This window comes from Microtus pennsylvanicus, chromosome 9 (assembly GCF_037038515.1).
Source record: "Microtus pennsylvanicus isolate mMicPen1 chromosome 9, mMicPen1.hap1, whole genome shotgun sequence".
Classification (NCBI taxonomy): domain Eukaryota; kingdom Metazoa; phylum Chordata; class Mammalia; order Rodentia; family Cricetidae; genus Microtus; species Microtus pennsylvanicus.
In genome coordinates, this window is record NC_134587.1 from 61,065,161 (window position 1) to 61,086,621 (window position 21,461).

At 45.8% G+C, this 21,461-nt stretch overlaps 1 protein-coding gene across 2 annotated transcripts; it reads left to right on the forward strand.

The window, feature by feature from the left end:
• The first annotated feature begins 1,027 nt into the window (after positions 1 to 1,027).
• On the forward strand, positions 1,028 to 20,183 carry Cfap97d2 (CFAP97 domain containing 2). 2 transcript variants are annotated; one of them, XM_075984501.1, is made up of 5 exons: positions 1,028 to 1,183; positions 10,602 to 10,682; positions 11,757 to 11,875; positions 14,717 to 14,886; positions 19,670 to 20,183. In XM_075984501.1, the coding sequence occupies exons 1-5, from the start codon at positions 1,094 to 1,096 to the stop codon at positions 19,735 to 19,737; spliced, it is 528 nt and encodes a 175-aa protein (XP_075840616.1). In that variant the 5' UTR covers positions 1,028 to 1,093; the 3' UTR covers positions 19,738 to 20,183. The 2 variants fall into 2 exon arrangements, with proteins under 2 accessions (XP_075840616.1, XP_075840617.1); XM_075984502.1 differs by lacking the exons at positions 14,717 to 14,886; positions 19,670 to 20,183 and having other exon boundaries at positions 1,075 to 1,183; positions 11,757 to 11,879.
• The last annotated feature ends 1,278 nt before the right edge of the window (positions 20,184 to 21,461 follow it).

Below are 21,461 nucleotides of genomic sequence, written 5' to 3' on the forward strand. Positions count from 1 at the left end.
ATCTGGTGTTTTGTGCAGACTGACGGCCCCTGAATCGTGCAGCTATGTGCCCTTTCTAGCCTTCACTAAACCTGAGTTGAACAGGGAGTGGCCTCTACCAGCTCTGTACTCCAGATTCTGGATGTCAAATGTTACAAAGGCCAACATTCTGAAAGAAAAACAACATCGCCATTCTTTTTGACACTCTTTTGGGTTGCTAGGGAAAACTAGTCCAAGGCAGATAAAAATAACTTAGGGCCTGAAAGATGGCTCAACAGGTAAAGGCACTTGTCGGCAAGCCTGGTTCCTGAGTTTGATCCCCAAGAACCACATGATGGAAGCACCGAATACCACCAGCTATCCTCTGAGCCCCACACGAATGCCATAACACATGCATGCTCCTGTTGATATAAATTAATTACGTGCAACAGAAATTAATTTTAAAAAATTAATAGTTTAAAATGACCAAGATTTTGTATAACTGAGCCTCAAGTCAATAGAAGAAAAAAAGAGATAAAATTGGACACGTTCAGGGTGGTATGGCCAGGAAGGAAGGAAGGAAGAAAGGAAGGAAGAAAGAAAGAAAGAAAGAAAGAGAGAAAGAAAGAAAGAGAGAAAGAAAGAAAGAGAGAAAGAAAGAAAATCTACTACCTAAGCTGGAGTTATCCAAACAGTTTTAAAATGCCAAAGACAGGACCAAAAGTGTTTCTTTCACCAAGAGTAAGAAAGGGAGGAAATGGGGAGAATGACAGATGGCAGCCAGGATGAGTCAGGACACCAGTGTGAGAGGGGGGCTGGTCCACTCTATTCGTTTCTGGTGAAGGAGATGGTCTTTGACCTTCACATTGTCTTCTGGGGCTGGGAGCTGACTTGCTCTCCTCAAAGGAGCAACAGTGAGCTCATCAAGACCCAAGACAACCGCTGGAGTAGAAGGAGAGAGAGTCTATTCTTCTCTTAGCTCTCATCCATTGTTCCAAAGCCTCCACAGGCAGAACCGGCTCGCCCCAGGCCTGGGCACCATGGTAACAGTCACGTGACCCCCACAAACAGTTCTGCTAGGGCTGTAGGCTCCACCTGCTTCTCTCTGAAGGGAGCCTGGAGTTTGTGATCAGAGATGCAGAGATTCCCCCGACTGACCACCCCTTGGGCTAATAGGGACCTGCAGAGAGCCTGGGAGAAAACCTACCAGGACCACAGGAAAAAGGTAGGAAGACATGGGCTAGCCTCATGCTGGGCTTTGGGGTGCCGGGCAGAAACCAGGGAAAAAGGACATGAACCAGGAAGATAGAGGCTTTGGGGGACTGGGTTTTGGGGTGCCTGATAAAGACCAGAGAAGCAGGGCACAGGTTCAGATGGTCAGAATGGTAGTTTTTTTTTATTAAAAAATTGTTTTATGCATATGAATGTTTGCTTTCATGCATGTCCGTGTGCCCCGTGTGTACCTGGTGCCTATGGAGGCCAGCTTCCTTGGAATTGAAGTTACAGACAGTTGTGGGTGCTGGGATTCGAACCCAGATTCTCTGGAAGAGCAGCCAGCATTCTTAACCTGGCTAAGCATCTCTCCGGCCCCAGAATGACAGTTCCTATAGGGGTTCTTCATTGTGTCACAGTGTGTTCTTAGAGTACCCAGTTTCCCCCGAAATCACCTTAGGACAAAGAGCTGTGTGTGTGCTCCTGGTCCACATTGCAGGCACCAGAGAAGAATAAAGTCTGCCTGCCCCTGGAAAGGCAAGAGACAAGGATTATTTCTAACCCAGATGAGGATGCGGATGTTGCTTAAGAATGCCATTAAGTGGGGCTGGAGAGATGGCTCAGAGGTTAAGGGCACTGACTGCTTTTTCCGGAGGAACCAGGTTCAATTCCCAGCACCCACATGGTGGCTCACAAACATCTGTAATGGGACCTGATCCCCATTCCCTCCGATGCCCTCTTCTGTCGTGCAGATTACATAAAAATACATGAATAAAATAAATCTATTTTTAAAATTCCATGAAGGAGCCCTGCCTTCCTAGTGGGCACATCTGCTAATGGCATTTCCATCAGTTATGGTGGAAACCCTTGAGGGAGGATGTCCTTGACTCTGGAAACCAGGAATGGGGTGATCCTCTTTACTAATTTTCAGGGGTTGCCCCAGGTACCACATAGACAGTCAATCCTATTTCCTCTGAACTTTCAGGTGTCACCCTAAGAGGTCAGCTTATTGCCAGGTTCACTTGATGCTCCACCTCCCTGGCCACAGGAGACCCCCATGGAGCACTCCTCCCAGCTCTTTCAAAGGTCTGAGCTAGCTTCCTGACATCTCAAACTTCCTCACTTCCCTTCTACAAGAAGCATATCGTGGTCTTCTGGTTTCCTGTCTGTACCCCCATGCTGCACACACAGCTTCATCACACAGCGCCTGTTCCACCTGCTCTGTTCACGCCTGTTCACTGTGGTATTATCAACCTCTAGTAATTGCTTAGTGATGATATCACACTAAGAAGCCAGAATCATTGACTGTTGTTTCTGTGAGTGATCTTGGAGACCAGCCCTGTGGGAAGTTGTTCTTTTGTATCCCAGGGACTGGCCCAAACCCTTTGAGATAGACAGTCGCCTGAGCTTATGTGTGGGACCAGACTCTATACCTGAGCGTAGTCATAAAACAAAGCTGTTTGGAAATGGTCGCTGCAGCGGAGAAGGCTGAATGAACAAATGGAACTCAGTGAGGTGGACAGTCGGTTGGGGCCCTGAGGTGTTTGGGAGCATTGACTTGCGGCACAAATACACAATTTTTGAATAATGTGCCAGAAATACCCCAGAAGCCTATGGCTGGGGTTTCTGGAGAACCTGATCTGGCTATGACTACCAGCAGAACCAGTAGACTGGGAATCCACAAGTCTGACTCAAAGGTGAAGGTGCTAACACGTGACAGAACAAACCCTGAGTCTCACTGAGAAGGGAGGAAGCGAAGGCAGAGACAAGGACGGGAAGGGAGAGCACGCAAGGTCCAGGGACCAGCCTTGGGCTTCACTGATGGAAAAGCTAAAGAAAAGGGGTTGGGATGAAGCACACTAGCTGAGGAAATAACCTCGGAATGGAAACCGTGGCGACGGAGGGTGTGGAGAGTTCAGAAGCTAAGGAGGTCAGACAGTGGAAGCTGGTGGGACATACCCACAGGCACAAGATGAGGGAGGGGAGACTGTCAGAGTTGGGGTGTCTATTGCTGTGATAAGACACTATGACCAAAGCAACTCGGAGAAGGAAGGGGTTATCTGGCGCATCCTTCCACATCATAGTCCAACATCACAGGAAGTCAGGACAGGAACTTCAGGCCGGAACGGAAGCAAAGACCACAGGGAAGCATCGCTGACTGGCTTGTTCCCATGACTTGCTCAGCCTGCTTTCTTCTACACCTCAAGACCACCTGCCCAAGGACGGCACCGCCCACAGTGGGCAGGCCCTCCCACATCAATCATTAATCAAGAAAATGTTTCACAGTCCTGTCTACAGGCAATCTGATGGAGGCATTTCCTCAGCTGAGGCTCCTCTTCCTAGAGATGTCTATGTTTATGTCAAGGTGACAAACAGCACAGGGACAAAGTGTGACTGTGACCCGGATACCAAGGGCCCTGTTAGATGAAGACAGTTATGAGCAGGTGGAAGAAGGGTGACGGGGCGTGGCAAAGGCCAGAGATCCCTCTCTCACACCCCACATTCAACTAGTTTGAATAAAAGCCAATCCATGTTCCACGTGAAGAGTAGGGATCTCAGCTTTTCAGGCAGTTAGAGCTAGATTGAGATTCTCTGAAAACACAGAGAGTTTGATAAAACAGAGAAAAGAGAACGGAGTACCCCAGTCACCTCTGACACCCCAGGGCCACTTCTAGAGTCTCAGTAGTTACGTTAGGAGCTGAGTGCCCGTTCCAACCCGCTCCCACTCTTCCGCAAGCGCCTCTATAGCTCACACATCCTTCTGTCTGCTGCTTCTTTTGGAAATGCGACTTTCTCCTTCCCCGTCTGCCGGGCATCCGCTGCTGATGGAAGGGTCTGCAGATCTGAAGATGCACCGATAAAGCCTGCACTGATCTGTTCTTTGTGCTGTAACAGGACATGCCGGACTAGACAACTTACAAACAGCAGGCATTTATTTCTTACAGTTCAAGAGACCACATGTCCAAGATATTCAAGGATCTGGATGACTCAGTGTTTGCAAAGAGTGGTTTCCAAGATGACAGCCTTAATGGGGCAGGTGGATTGCTGATGGCTGTTTTATAAGGGCTTTCATTTCATTCACGAGAAAAGAAACATCATGATTTAATCACTTCCCCCAAAGGCTCCGCTTCTTAAGCTTCAGCATGAATCATGGGCGATCACAGAGGCAAACCATAGCAACCTTCGAAACTGAAATCAAAAAGAACCAACGCCTAACAAAAAAAAAAGAAAGAAAAAGAAAAATGAAAACAAACCTGAATATCCAAACACAGTGGTACGAGTACAGAAGTGTAACGTGCCAGTAGCAAAAACAACAAAGGGAGAAGAAAGGAAGGAGATCTATAAGAAGGAATAATAAGGGGCAGTGTCCCCCACATCCAGACACTACAGCAGAGATCCAAGGAGCCCAGAAAATGCCATAAAGCAATCTCAAATACACATAGGCATGCATATTACATTTGAACCTCAGAAAAATAAAAAGTAAGAAACAATCTAAGGTGTTCGATGGATGTCCCTGCAGATAAAGCACATTCTGCTATGATGACCTGAATTTAATTCTTGGGACCTACATGATGGAAGAAGAGAACCAACTGTCATGTGTCCTCTGACAACCTGTGGGCTGTGCTCATGCATGCAAACAGACACAAATATGTCATAAGAGATTAATTAAATACAGAGAGTCACAGTGGCTTAGATTGTGTAGGTCTTCAGTGATACAGGAGCAGGGGAATTAATAGGATTTAGTTGTAGTAAGGTAGTGCACTACCCATGATTCATGGGAAAGTTATTTGAATTAATATTAATATTAATCCTCCCTGTGATGGTAGTAAGTTGACTGGGATGGTTGCAAATGTATGTCACAAACTCCATAAAAAAGAGTCTTTAAAATGTCTTTAAAATGTTTAACTGGTGTAGCTGGAAAGTTGTGTCAGTGGTTAAGAGCACTGGCTACTCTTGCAAAAGGAGGACTTGGGTTGGGCTCCCAGCACCCACGTGGAGGCACACGTCCAATTCTAAAGGATCTGGTGGCCTCTTCTGGCCTCCTCCGGCACCAGATACACATGCAGTACACATATATACAGGCAAAATACTTGTACAAATAACATAAAATTAATATTTTTAAAAGATTTTTTATTTATCATATATACAGTGTCCTGCCTGCATGCATGTTTGCAGGCCAGAAGAGGGCACAAGGTCTCATTACAGATGGTTGTGAGCCACCATGTGGTCGCTGGGAATTGAACTCAGGAGCTCTGAAGAACAGCCATTGCTCTTAAACGCAGAGCCATCTCTCCAGTCCTAAAATTAACATTTTAAGATTTCAAATAAAATGAGAAAAGGCAGAAAACTAGTAGAAAACAAAAAAGGAGCAATGGACAAGGCCAATGGGTGGAACATAGCAGCAAATGTTACAGACGTGACTCCTACGGGATGGTCACACGCCTTGTATGTCTGTAGTCTAAATGCAACAAGCAAGTGACAGAGATTGGAAGCCAGGAGAGCCTCCTCAGGTAAAGGTTCTGGTCACCGAGCCCCATGACCTGAGTTTGATTTTTCTGGAACTCACATGTTATAAGGAAAGAACCAACTTCTGCAAATTGCCCTCTGGCCTCCACACACACGTGACAGCATGTACACTCATGCATGCGTTACAGCGTGTCCACCCCAACACACAATAATGGATGAATGTTTTTGAAAAAGGCAAATTATCAAAGTGGATCAAAAATATATTTAAATACATATGGGTATGTGCGTGTATGTTGATCATAAGTCGTTCACGTTAGTCTAAAGATACATAGACTACGAATAAATGGAAAAGAATACACCATGTTAACACTCATTAAAAGGAAGCAAAAATAACCGTTTTTAATCTTCGGCAGAGCAAACTTCAAAACAAGGAGTGTTACCAGGGATGAGAAAATCAGTGTATGATTACAACGGGGTCAGCCCTTCCAAAGGATGGCAGTCCTTGACATGTTTGCTGCTAACAGTAGCGTCAAGTCCTGGGACAAGGAGAGTTAGAATGGCAAGAAAAATGATGAATTGAGAAGGGAGGACCACAAAAGGACAATAGAAGGCTAATGCGCTCCAATTACATTATGTGAGTATATGAGAACAGCTACAGTTAAACATATGATGATTTTTAAAGGGGAAAAGGAAACGCATGGTGCTACTGTCCTAGCGGGAAATTCTAACACCTTCAGTCAGAAATGAATTGCCAGGCAGGAAATCAGTAGGGAAATGTTTGAACTCAGTTAACACTATTAGCCCACTGGATGGCTTGGATTGAATAATTTTTCCTATACAAAACCAAAGAAAGGCACAGTTAATGAAAGAAATAATAGATAAACTGAGTTTCGTCAAAATTCAAAATACCTCTTTGCGGTGAAAAACAATGTTGCGAGAAACAAAAGCCCCAGCCTGGAGAAACGTTTGGAAAGCATATATGTGATAAACAACGTTTCCCGAAATGTACAAAGAACCCCTAAACTCAACAGAAAGAAAATAATCTAATTAAGACTGAGTAGAGATTCCCAGATGATGTATACAGATGGCAAGTGAGCCTGTGAAAAACGCTCCACCTCATTTCACATGGAAAAGGCAGAGTAAAACAATAATTAGTAGCGCTACATTCCCATCAGAATCCCCATCTCTAGGGACCTCCACATGGCATCCAACTATTGGAAGCCTCTGCCAGACCGTCCCTTGGGTTCCTAATGACGCTTCTGTATACAGGCATAGGTGATCAAATTGCTTAGCACTGGGGACTAGCTTAACCCTCATTCTCACTCTCCTGAGAGAGGTCCAAGACTGGGACCAAACTTTCTAGACCTCTAACTGTAAAATCAGCCCCCTGGTGACGGGCCTCCATTTGAGGCCAGGCAGGAGCCTCATCACCAGCTGGCTCACTGGCTACCACCAAAAAGATACCTGTAGATTTTGAGTGATCCAGGATTCCAGCTCTAGAATGACAGGAAAGGGGATGAGAAGACTAAGCACACCTCTTCTCATGCCTGTGCTGAGAGCAACAGAACATTCTGGAAGATCACAGTAGAAGACCTGGACAAACAGAAATGGGTACAACATTTTTAAGAATAAACCCTTGATGCACAAATATAGACGTTTCCCTTGAATTGTTTTGAATCCTCAGGAAGACCTACTGTTTTATTGTTCCCCCTGGGGCTAGAAACATTCATCATCAAGCTTACCTGGTAGCAATGCATGCATACACAGGAAATACCGAAAAGAAAGTATGACGGGAGAAGGCTCACCTATGATAGCAAATGCTAAACCCAACACAAGGCTCTGGATCTAAGCATGTGACAGCGTTCAAGAGACAGAACAAAGGCCCAAAGTACTCAACCGCAATTGCTTCTGAAAACCAAAAGATACTAAAAGTGGTCCCTGCAGACAGCAGTTGTCTTCTCACTGTCCCAGAAGCTTGGCACACACAATCAAGGTGCTTCACATACATGTGTGTGTGTGTATGTATATACTGTATATACATGTATATATAAATATACATTCATATGGATATCTATGGATCTTACTGCAGTGTCCCCTGGTGGTAGAAGCAGAAGACGGAGAACTGTGTCCTTCCATGGGGAGTGAAGAAGAGGCACCCTTTGAGTCTCTTTCACAGGAGCTCGGCTCCAGCTCTGAGCAAGACCTGCCCACAGGGCTGCATCCTTGTTCTGCACCGAGGATTAAGTTTCCAGCCCATGAGCCTGAGGGCACGTTAAAAATGACAACTGTCTCTTAATCTATCTGGGCTGCCTGTAACAACAGAGATTTATTGTTTATAGCTCTGGAGGTTCTAAGTCAGAATGCTGGCAATTGTAGTGCCAGGCCAGGGCTGGTTTTATAGATGGTGCCTTCCCGCTGGGTCCCTCTCACTAGGATATCTTAGGCCACTTATCCCGTTTAGGGAGGCCCTGACCCAGAGCCTCCTCACTTCCCAAACACTCTACCTCCTAATCTTAGGAGTTAAAATTTCAACATACGAAGCTGGAAGACACGAGTATTCAGGCCCCAGCCAGAGTGTATCAAGCAACGAGAAAAATAGTACTGAGCGAGAGAATGCCCTACACAGAGGAGAAACCTGGGTCTGTTCTTGCCTTGGCCTGAGCAAGCAGAGAGTTATTCCTCACCATTCTGTGGGTTGGGAGTCTAGGGACAAAGTGCCTGGCAGGGTTCAGTTCTTAGCAAGGGTGGCTCCATGCATTGCAAACAGCACACTTTCTCTCAGTTCACATGACAGAGAGGACCAGTGCTCTCCCTTCATCTTGTGACGGGCTCTGACTCCCAGGCTTTGTTCAGATTCACCTCCCTCCAAAGGATCCCGTCTCTGCACTCAATTCCTGGGATTGGAGTTTCAGTCTGGACGCTCAGGGTTTAGTGTCTTTAGCCCACGTACTCTGATTGTAGATTTAAATATAAGTCAAGAGGCCGGGTCGTGGTGGTGCACACCTTTAATCCCAGCACAGGGAGGCAGAAGCAGGTGGATCTCTGTGAGTTTGAGGCCAGCCTGGTCTACAGAGTAAGTTCCAGGACAACTAGGGCTGTTACACAGAGAAACTCTGTCTCAAAACAACAAAGTGTGTGTGTGTGTGTGTGTGTGTGTGTGTGTGTGTGTGTGTGTGTGTGGAGAATGTGATGACACATGCCTGTAACTCCAGCCGCACTCTGGAGGCTGAGGGGAAGATCAAGATTTCAAGGCTAGCCTAGGCTGTGTCTCAAAAAACACAACCAGGCATGATGGTGCACACTTCTAATCCCAGCACTCAGGAAGCAGAGGCAAGCCTGGTCTACATAGTGAGCTTCAGTACAGTCAAAGCTACATAGTTAGATCCTGGCTTTAAATAGCAAGCCAAAAGACTAAGCATAAAAATAATTAATATTAACTTCTCAAGTACTAGAAGATGGGAAACTTATTCTATAAAATCAGAGTAGAGAAAATTTACTAACCATAAATCAAAGCCCTTTGGGAAAAAAAAGAAAGAAAACTGATAAACTTGACTAATAAAAAGATTTATAGCATGGCCCCCAAAATAAACAAAACAAAATCAAGTATAAGTAGAAAAAATAACTATAATTTACATCAAGAGTTTATATGTAAACAAACTCTAAAACTAAGGAAATGAAAGTAGATAAGCAATAAGAAAAAAAGTCTTCAGGAGTTCAGACAGCTTTTAGCCTGTGGAAAAGATGGCCGACCACTAATAATAGATACATGCAAATTAAGCTCGCCCTCTAAGGCTGTTTCTCAACTCTGAGGTTGGTGAGGAGCCCAGGCGTCATTGGCAATGCTCTGGGGAAAGAGCCTCCACCACGCTCTGCCAGGCTGTGTGTGAAAGGCAGAGCCCCGTGGGGGAACTGAGCAATACCTCATAAAATTGCACACACGTTTATCCTTTACCCTAGCAACTCCAATCCCAGATAGACTGGCAAATGCACAAAGACAAATTGCAAAAGATTTTCATTGCAGCTTTTTTTTTTTTTTTGTAATAGCGAAATTGGAACCAATTCAAATATCCGTCAGTGGGCAGCTGGGTCAATAGGGCTCTTTACCCATAAGGACTGATATAAAATTGTATAAAGAGTAAGGAACTTCTCCGCAGACTACTGTTCAGTTATTTCTGGAATGTAGTGTGTTGTGGTTTGGATATGGTTTAAGGTTTCCTAAAGCTTTATGTGCTGAAATGTGAGGCCCATCGTGAGGCCCATACATCTTGAGGGTAGACACTTGATCTCCTAGGATGTTCAGGGGGGAAGCCTGTGGGAGTGACTTGGATTAGACAATGCCAGTAGGATGGAGCCCCAGAACTGAATCCTGGTGGTTTAATAAAAACAAAGAGATGGTTGGAGCTTTGTCTCCACGGTGGAGCTCTAGCCTAGCATGAATTGATCCTTGACTTCATCTCTATGTGTAGATGATAAGCGGATGACAGATAAATGATAGTGGATGGATGAAAGGCCAGAAAAGCCAGTGAATGTGCATGTACACACATGGGTGAATGGGGGTGGCAGCTGTGTGACTTGGTCTTTTGTGGGGCCCCTGGTAGTGGGACCAGGTGCATGAACTGGCTTTTTGGAGCCCATTCCCTACATAGAGATGCCTTGCTCAGCCTTAATATATGGGGGAGGGGCTTGGTATGCCAGGCTTTGTTGAGTCCCCAAGGGAGGCCTTACCCTCTCTAAGGAGTGGATGGGAGGGTGGGAAGATGTGCGGGGAGGGGGAGGAGGGGGAGGACTGGGAAGGGAACTGTGATTGGTACGTAAAATGAATAAAAAGGTTAAAAAATAAATACTCCCATCACCTCTGAAAAAAATATGTAATAATAATAATCTTGGGTACAAGGTCCTAATGGGGATGACACAGAACCTGCTCAAACTGCCCCAGGTGTCCCACTGCCCACTCTGTGCCGCAGGTCCTGAATGCCCAACCACTAGTGGACACTCACCCACCGCAGACTTATGGCCACCTCTGCCTGAAGTTTAAGAAACTAAAGGTATGTGCCACCTCCTCTTCTAACCACATTCCCAGCTTACAAGGTGACGTCAGTTCAGAGCCTCTGGACTGGGAGTAGACAAGCTCTTTGGCCTTGTCAAAAGCCAGGTGTCACCTAACAGGCCAGCTGAACTGAACCTGCCTGATGGAGCAGGCTAGTGACTGTACCAGAACCTTTCCTGACATTGCCCTGCAATGGCACAGACACAGACAGGTAACTTTAGAGCAATTTGTACAGTTTGGCTCCAGATAATTAATTAGCATCATCGCTTTAAATTTGCTGGCCCCTTCCAGATTTGTGTTCCTTGAAGCTTGGGTCATGGGTGAGAGGGAGCCACACATGATCATGCCTGAAGTGGTGTGCTCCCCCCCACCCCCCAGCAAACGGAAAGTAATTGACTTTGTCAATCTGTCGAACACAGTTGAAGGGCAGCTGAACACCAGCAAGTCCGTGTAAAAGCTGAAAGCAGGCCTTAGTGGTCCTGCCGCTCTTCTGACAAGATGGGGAGGAAAGAGAAGAGAATTCCCCAAGGAATATGGCCTATTGAGCAGCAAACAAGAGAGTCCATCTCAAACAAAACAGACCATGAAGGTGGACAGCCAAGGTTGTCCTCTGACCTCCACAGGCAGGCTGAGACACATGAACACACATATGCTCACACACACATGCTCGTACACACACATGCTCGCACACACACACGCTCTCACACACACACGCACGTATGCACACTGCAGGAGGCTGTAGGCATACTCTTTTCTTCCCTCTGGAATTAAGTATACACTTCTTCTAAGCAGCACAATTCTCTCCTGACATAATCCCCCAGCTAGCACAGCCGCCACATGTCAGTTTAATAGATAACTTGAATGCACACGATATTATAACTCCTTGCTGCGGCAGCCCAGCCCAGTGTTTTGCAACCCAAGGATGGAGTGGTCTCCCTGCTCTTGTCTCAGGGCCCAGGATTGAGGTGCCCTCTGCTATCTGCTGCTGACACCTCAGGGGACCTATGGAGTGTGGCTTTGAAAAGGATGTCTGGGGGAACCGTGTGCTATTGAGGGGTCCGTGTGTCCGCAGGTGGAGGAAGAAAGGCTCTCCATCATCAACAGAGACAACTGGCTGCTTCTGCAGAGGGTAGCCTCTGCCATGAGAGCCAGGGGACAGACTGACGGCGGAAATAACTTCACACACAGAAGGTAATAGAAGGGCCCTTGTCTTAGCCAGCCCCAGACTAGACCTGGGTTCAAGGGCAGGGAGCAGAGTTGTGGTGATATAGAGGCGAGGTGTTCTGTCCAGTCATAAGAGCCAAATTCAAAGTGCCTCTAGGCTCCCTGACTCACAGGGTCACAGCGATGCAGGCTTTCCTGCAGATGCTCCTGAACTGTTCAACCCTTTAGAGTTGTTTCCAGATTCATAAGGCGCTAAGGTATATCAAGGCACAAGAATAGGCCCCGGGTTACAGCTGCCCAGCCACATGCCTGCTGTGCTCCAGGAACTGCCCATAGAACCTTCCCAACCTCCATCCTCACAATGACCAGGCAAAGCAGACGCTGTGAGGAAACTGAGGTACAGTGAAGCTGCACAACTTGGCCAAAATTGCCATCACTGTAGAGGGTGCAGAGTGTGTCCAAGTCGCAGAGTGCCCGACAGCCTTGCAAAGTGTTAGATCCTTGTCTGGCAGAGTGCAGAGGGCTCAGCCCTGATGCCCTGGTGAGAGCATGGTTGTCCCCTTTACGCTGGCCCTGTCCTCTGAAACATGTGGTTTCTTCCAGCTTAGAATTCTGCTTTCCAAGAGGATGAAGGGCGGCAGGCCTCCATGTTCCGGGAAACCAACCTATGAACACTGTCATGAGTCCTTTATCCTCCCTTCTGCAAAAGGAGCGGTGCTCCATCCTTGGTAGCTATATACCCTGGGAGACCTCTCTAGCCTTCCCGCTTTGAGTAGAGTCTTGCTGGTGACCATACAGGGTCACAGCAATGCAGGCTTTCCTGCAGATGCTCCTGAACTCTTTAACCCTTTAAAGCTGTTTCCAGATTCATAACAGACTAAGCTACAGACCAGCACCCAAACCGCCAACTTAGGCAAGAGACAGAGGTGCTGTCAATGGGATCCTGTCTGCTTCACGGGCACTGAAAATGGCGTGATTTATAAAGTATAAATACAGCTGGCCAGTTTCTTAAGAAAAAAGCAACAGTCAACACTTTGAGAGAAACTATTCAGCCAATAACTAGATATTTACTCCTGACTTAATCTTTCTGTCTTCACTGAGATACATATGGTACTTGGTAAACAGTATCTTACAGTAAAGGCATACCATTTGATGGGTTTGATACGTCACACACTGAAACCCATCTCTTTTTTGTTTGTTTGTTTTCTAGATGAATTTCTCTGTGTAACCTTGGTTGTCTGGAACTCACTTTGTAGATAAGGCTGGCCTTGAACTCACAGACATTCACCTGCCTCTGCCTCCCAAATGCTGGGATTAAAGGCATGTGCTTGAAACCCATCTCTTTAGTGAAGATGGTGCATGCCACCCTTGCCCCCAACTCTTCTAGTGCCAATCATGACAGCCAGGCTCCGGAGGTTGCAAGGAATGTGGTTGGCTCTGTTACTGTATGCATGTTCTACAGAATGACATTGATTTATTTTGCTATTGTTATTTGGTTTTCGAAGACAGGGTTGCTATATAGCCCTGGCTCTGCTTCCTGAGTGCTAGGATTAAACGTGTGTGCCACCATGCCTGGCTAGATTAACACTGTTGAGGACACTGTTGGGTCATCTTGGGCTGATGAGTGGCACCCTCCCCTGTAAGTCATACTCTGTTCATTACCTATTGAGGAATATTTTACACTTTTTTTTTTTTTTGGTTTTTTGAGACAGGGTTTCTCTGTAGCTTTAGAGGTTGTCCTGGAACTAGCTCTTATAGACCAGGCTGGCCTCGAACTCACAGAGATTCACCTACCTCTGCCTCCCGAGTGCTGGGATTAAAGGCATGAGCCACCACCGCCCGGCTGAGGAATATTTTAGTTTGGTTTTGGATGGTACTAACAAGGTTACAAAGATCATTGTTAAAATAAAATGTACCTGTGTCTTCAGAGACCAACAACTCAGTAGAAAACAGAGCATTCAATTAAGCCATCAGAGAGGGATCCTCTGAAGGAAAAGGAGAAACTCCTTGGACATGCACCCAGCGAAATCGGTGACAAGTATTCAACAGACAAACAACCAAAGTCAACCATTTAAAGCAGTGCTTCTCAATCTGTGGGTCTTGACCCTTTGGAGTTGAAAGACCCTTTCACACAGGTCACGTATCAGATATCCTACATATCAGATATTTACACTGTGATTCCCAACAGTAGCAAAACTGTAGTTGTGAAATAGCAAGGAAATAATTTTATGGCTGGGGTCACCACAACATGAGAAACTGTATTAAAGGGTCATAGCATGAGGAAGATTGAGAGCACTGGCTTAAAGGTTTTGTATTACACATGAGAAAGCATTTAGTCAAAAATATCTATCACAACAAGGGAGAAAGCTTTGAAGTGTGCCTCACCCAAGCTGAAACTTCATGCAACCTTGGAAGCTGTGTGGAGCCAAGGCTAGTTCTACCCCACAATGATCTCTCTAAAATATGCACCTGTACCTGGTTTGAAGCATTTAACACTTTCAAAACAGGCTAGACTCCTGTGTCTGTCTGCCGGGCTTCTCCACATGGTCACTGGGTCTTCCTCCCCTTCTTGCTGTCAACCTTCCTTCGAGGCTCTGTTCAACCTTGCCCCCTGGCTGCCACCACTCACCCTTAGGGGCATGACATCATTACCCACGCGGTGCCCATTCCTCCACTGGGCAGAAAGCATCCTGGCACATGGATGGAGAGGGATGGTTTGTGCATGTTTCTCAATGGGAAGCAAACGAGAACCCTGACATCACCCAGAGCCCACCAAGCCTGGTGACTTGATCCTTTTGTGAATGCGGAGTGAACTTTCAGTACCATAACTCTGGGTTGATGAAAGAATGTGTGTATTCCTTTCTGGAGTCTAAACAGGAAGACAAGAGAACAGGAGCCTATGGAAGCGCGGAAACGAAACAAAGTCATCCTGGAAAGACTTGGAAGCTCAGAGCCCTGGTTTGGAGCACAGAGACGGTGGGAGGACCGGGATGCCATGGCCAGACGCACCCACAAATGTAGACACACCTGGAGAAAAGGTACCTGTGGTTCTTGTTGTAAATATGCATCCATCTCATTCTTGACTTCTTCAGGTTCATTGCATTTACATCCACTAAGCCTTCGCTGTCCAGTGCCTCCCACACACTTGTCTGTGGGTAGTTGTCTCAAGTCGCAAAAGGCATAGTGAAACCTGGGTTAGTTCTCTCCCAGGGAATTCACCCATCTTTCTTCCCAAATTTACAAGGAGATAAAATGAGTTCAGCTGATTGGTTACAGGCTCAGGAGCCAGGGACAGTTTGGTGAGAATATAACCTGAACAGATAGTATGCTTCAAAACTCATTATTTGACTATCTGAATTACCTGTTCTGCGCAGAATCCAGGACAAAAAAAAAAATACTACAAGCTGGAAGAATTTGCTAGAAAACTTATACTCTAAACCCTTCCTCTTCATCTAACCCAAATCACTGGCAAGTTCTTAATTCTGAATGAAGAACGATTTCATTCTGCCATCATTATTCTTACAAATGCCTCAATGAACCAAGGTAATTGGGGGTTTTAAATCTTCGCTCACTGTCCTTACCCATGATGCTGTTTTCAAAACCACGTCTATTCTCGGGAAATGTGCAGATACCAAATTAATAATAAGTATGCCAGGACATAGAGCCTGCCCTGATCAAATCCCAGGCCAGAGATTCCATCCCACAGACCCCTTCCCTGTGACACCTGGTCTTCTAGTCCCCACTGTCCCCATAGGCACTGAACGTGGCTCATATTGTTTCCAGTTATGTGATCTTTTATTATTTGCCTGGACATTTCTTCTAAATTTCCCGAGACTGTGACTGTGTTCTCCCATATTTTTTTCTTAAGTTGTTAATTAAAATGGAATTTTTATACATTGTGTAAATTTGTTATCAAAGGATTTTAATTTTTTTTTAAGACAGATTTTCACTGTGTTGTACAGGCTGGTCTTGAACTCAAATCCATCTGCCTCAGCCTCCCAATTACTAAGACTGTAGGCATACATACCCTGCCTGGCTTCAAAGTTCATTTTTTTCCCCAAACACATTGAAAGTTTAAATAAATAAATAAATAAAAACAGTGCTGGGCGTGGTGGTAGACACCTATAATCTCAGCAGTCAGGAAGCAGAGGCAGGCAGATCTCTGTGAGTCTGAGGCCAGCCTGGTCTACAGACTACAGAGTGAGTTCCAAGACTGCTGGGGTTGTCACACAGAGAAACCCTGTCTAGAAAACCATAAATAAATAAATAAATAATAAAATTTAAAGACCCACTTAAAAATTAGTATTTCCTCCTCTGCCAACCTTTATTTAAGTCTTATTGTTAACATCTCTGTGTTGGTTTTATTTAAGGTAGCCTTTAAAGACAAAGATGAATTTTGCCTCTTTAGCTGAGAACAGAGATTTTACTTACTTAATACTATGCTTGCTCTCATTTCTGGTTCTTCTTGTTTTCCTGGGGGCTTCACCCCAGCCCCTGGCAGAAGACCCCTCCCCAGGGAGGGTTAAGAAAACCCACAGATGGTGACCCCCTCCCCAGGGAAGGACAAGACCACTCCCACAGGCTATTTAAACTGCCCCCCTCCCCGAGAATGAACACGTGGTCTCGGGTTTTGAGCGGTCTCCTCTTTCCTTTCTTTCCCTCTAAATGCTTTCTGGGGACTGCCTGGGAGCATTGCATTAAACATGGGCATCTTTAAATTCGGTTTGATTTGGTCTGATTGGAATTATTTGCAGCGGCTAAGAGGCTCATCTTAAGAAATACCTAAGACTTCTATTTGTTTATGCTTTGTTTTTCTCCCGTCCTTTTCATACTTTTCATAGCGTTGATTTGTGGAAGGGAAACGTTTAGAAAATGCGCAGAGGTATTGCTCCATTCAACCAGTCCTTTGTTTGCTTGGACCCGCTCACTCTCCCTGCTCTGTGTAAAAGGAAGCCATAGCGCTGACGAGAAAAAGAGACCCTAAGGGAGACACAAAAGGGAAGGCTCTTTTAGACCCAGGCCAGCTGGAGCGATACCTCTGCGCATTTTCTAAACGTTTCCATTGGAAAACAAAAAAGTCCCCCCCCTCCCTTCCACAAATCAACGCTATGAAAAGTATGAAAAAGCATGGGATAAAACCGGACTTGCTGAACATAGCGGACAATGAGGACTACTGAGAACTCAAGAACAATGGCAATGGGTTTTTGATCCTACTGCATGTACTGGCTTTGGGGGAGCCTAGGCAGTTTGGATGCTCACCTTACTAAACGTGGATGGAGGTGGGCTGTCCTTGGACTTCCCACAGGTCAGGGAACCCTGATTGCTCTTCGAGCTGATGAGGGAGGGGGACTTGATCAGGGGAGGGGGAGGGAAATGGGAGGCGGTGGTGGGGAGGAGGCAGAAATCCTTAATAAATAAATAAAATTTTAAAAAAAGTGGGGGGAGGCTCTTCGGGTTGGAAACTGTCCTGTAGCTACCGCCCACAATCTACACTCCACTCCACGTAGGATGTTGTCAGCCTTCCGGGGCTCTTGGGGCCCCCTCTTAAGGGCAACCCCCACCTCCTCTCCAACACTCAGCTCTGGGCCTATGGGGCCTTCGTCAGTGGCTCTGGACTTTTCCTCTTCGTCAAAGACAGGAAACAGCTGCCGCTGCCTTAGTCTGTGGTGGGGAGGCAGCTTCCTGCCAGAGTGGGAGCCTTTCGGTCCATCGCATGCATTTCCAGGACCTACACTCTGCATCCACGGGAGAAAGTGCGGGACCTAGGGCTCCAGGGTTGCAGATACCTCAGCCCTAATCCTCTCCCCAGTTTTGGGGTGCCTTGCTCTTAGGTGACTTCACTGTTTTTTCTTTATTTTGGTTTCGATTTTGTTTTGTTTGAGTCAGAGTCTTACCCTGTATTCCTGGCTGGCTTGGAACTTTGTAGATCAGGTTAGCTTTGAATTCACAGAGATCTGCCCGCCTCTGTTTTTCAAGTGCTGGGATTAAAGGTATGTGCCACCTCATCTGATAGGTGCCCCAACCTTTTATAGAAGTAAAATAAAATAATATATAAGTACAATCGTGTCATCTGAAAATGGCAGGTATAAAAAAAGGAAAGGAATTCATTTTATAGGATTAGAAGCCCAGAATGCACGCTGCTGGCTGGCCAGCTTGCTCTGGAACTCCCCTTGGCCCACTACAAACTGGATCTATCATGAGCCTCCCTCAGGCAAGCTGGAGAAGAGCATCCTCTCCCAGCCACTGCTGCAGCTTCTCCCTCAGAGCTGCTTCCTTCCTAACTCCGATGAGAGCAAGCACTGTGCTGTCAGGAGGAAGATTTCTATAAGATGATCCAGTAAATACTGTTGGCCACCCCAGTGCTTACTGGAGCCTAGGTTAGTGGAAGCACATGGCCTCTACAGTCCACACACAGACACACACACACACACACACACACCATACCACACCACACCACACACACGATCACAATGAGAAAACTAAACAAAATGAACTATACCTGAGTGGTGGAGCTATCGACATGCTCCAAGTTCTTCCAGACAGTTCCATGGCTTCAGACAAATGCTCAGTTCCCAGCACACACAGTAAAGATAGCTGAGCCTCACTCAGCTCCTGCACCCATGTCAGGATTCAGTGAGCAGTGTTTGATAAGGTTCCTGACCCTAGAAATGACATGTTTTAACTTGTCTTTCTTTACCACATGCTTCTACCATATGAGTCAAAACTGGGGTGCAGGTGACACCTAGAAGCCAACAGTCAGTTTTGCTGACATGGTGTGAGAAAAGACTCTACAGCAAAATTGAAGTTGCAGAAATTATCGTCTGACTGCACATACATCCGAGGAAGATACCCAGTGCCCAATATGTGCATGAAAAGGTACCCAGTGTTGCTGGAGAAGTAGAAGTCAGTACCACAGCGAGATACCCTTCACATTGGCTACGCTGGCAGACGACAGCGTGTGTGGAGAGAGACTGGGAGCCAGAGAGGTGACTATGCGCTTGCTCTGCAAACACTTTGCTGGTTCCTCTAAAAATCAGCAATTCTACACCCAAGGAGAGAAGAGAATCGGAAGTACAAGTACGCATGAAACCACACATACCTGTGTCTGGAGCAGCATTCTCAACAATAGCCAAATGTCCATAAAGTGACGAGTGAGCAAACCAAATAAGATAAATCTGCACAGTGGGATATTTTTTTTCCATAAAGAAACCCGAGGTTGTGCATTGCTACACAATGGATGGAGCTTAAAGACGCTGGTGAAAGAGCCAGATGCAGAGTGGCACGTGTATGAAATGCCCGGATAGGCAAATCCTAAGGGCATAAAGACTAGTGGCTATTGGGAGCGGGAAGAGAGAATTGGGGAAAATCATTACGGAATATGGTTTGGGGAGAGTTGGTGATTAAAACATTCCCACTTGTACCGTAATTATAGCTGTACATGTATGAATACCTCCAAGCCTCTAAAGTATTCTCTTTAAAAGGTGGCTTTTAGATATAGAATTACTGGATTTCAGTCAAGTCATTATGAAAAAGAAGACATGAGGCAGCATGGTGAGAGGTAGAGGGCCACAGGCTCTTGACTTCAAGGTTAACCTCAACTACATAGGAAGTTCAAGGGCAGCCTGGGCTATGTGAGACCTTGTTGCAACAAGCAAACAAAAAGCCAGATAGAACAACAAAAGAGTATCTAGTACATTCTAAATAAGAGATTGTTAATTAAATGCTCCACCCCCCACGCATTCTAGAGAATTGGTGGGTTTTTCTGTTCTTGCCTAAGGGTTTGTGTTTTTTTTTTTTTTTTTTTTTTTTTTTGTCTCACAGGAGCTGAAACTGACTCTCAGCAAGGACACGGTCTCATCTGGATGCCCAACCTGAAATGGAAAGGGTGAAGATTCAAAGCCCAAACACCCTAAGAAGCCCAGCGGCCAGAAACACTGAGAGGGCCTTTCTGGGTTTTCCCTGGGAAGGGGTGGGGACAGTTGTGCGTGTGTTCGGGTCTTGGAGTGGTGGCCTAGCATCTGAGGTCACGGTGGCTTCTGTGTGCCTCCAGGGACAGCCGTGAGTGAGGGCCGTGACACAGCACCCTGGAGCTTTGTGGTCACAGCCTTCGCCAGATGACACAGCACAGCTATTTATTGTGTTTCTTGGACTGATAACCAAAAACAAACCATGCAGAGTAACACCGGAAGTGACCGGATATTGAATTAGACTTTCTTTTCTAGCTATTAATACTTTTGCTCAGTTACCATGAGTTCAAGTGGTTGTATGTAATTCCCCTAAAATCTTTGTGACTGTAACTTTACCAAATATATAAATAAATCAAACTGAGAACTTTAACCCAGATCTAGAACACATGACCCAAGAAGTAAGGACCCAGTGAATCTTGTAGAACAATTAGGAAGTCTCTAAGAATCCCCAACCTGAATATTTTCCCTGTTTTAAGGTAAGATCACATTTAAACTATCCTGTAACAAGGAGCTGGTAGTCTTTCTGCCTCAAGAAGTCACTTAAAAACTCATGCAAACTTTTCCTCTTCATCCACCAAAGTCCTGTGGGAGTGGGGGTGGGGGCCTAGGAAGTGAGGAGGAAGCATGCTTCATGTAAGCTGGGAGCAGCCCTTTCTGTGGAGAAACGTCCCAGTAACTAGTGTGTGTGTGTGTGTGTGTGTGTGTGTGTGTGTGTGTGTGTGTGTGTGTGTCTGTGTGTGTATGTGTTTGTGTATGTATCTTTTTCTTTATGCTCAAACCCTTTAATGTATACTTAAAGGTCAGTAGCAAATCTAATGCTGGTTCCCCAGACTACAAAGAACCTTCATTACAGAACCTAAGGGTCTTCAGTACATTGCACAAACATGGTCCTTAAATCATGGAACTTGGAGTCAGGCAGGATGTGGGCTTTAGCTCTTTGGCTGTGTCGCTGGACATTGTAAAACTTCTCATCTGAGCAGCGAGTGCGGCTGGAGTCTACCTCAGGCAACACACACGTGCCTTGTAGACACTGAAGCAATGACCCAAGCGCCTTCTTAACCATCCACTTCTCTGTGACCTCTTAGTAGCATATGTGTCCTCAGTTCATAAGTATCACCTTTGCACCTGTTCTCTAAAGGTGGCCCCTGTCTGTGTCCCTGCTGCCTCTGCATCCTGGGGAACATAAGGTTCCCAGGAGCACTTGGTGGCATTGTTTGCTGTCAGTGTAGTCTGTCATCAAGCCAGAAGAGTTACCATTTGATCACATAAAAATTATCCCTCTTCTCCTCCTACCATCCCAGAGAGTAAGTGATGGATAGAGACTGCCCAATCATTCCACAGAGCTAAGGCTTGGACCACTCCTTCCCCCTACAGGAGGACTTCTGCTCTTTGCCCCTCTGACCTTTTTATATGATGAATACTTTTATTATTTTTCCTTGTCCATCACTTTGATTTATGCTTGATCGGTCAAGATTGCCTAGAAAAATTATACAAGGCTGACCTCTATCTACAGCAGGGCAAGGTCACAGTAAAAATAGTTTTCTCCCTTTAGGCTATGAGAGACACCTAGCCCCTCTGGTTGCCAATCAGGGTCCTAAATGTGAGGAAACTGTGGGCCCATATTTCGATATGGCACAAAAGCCATT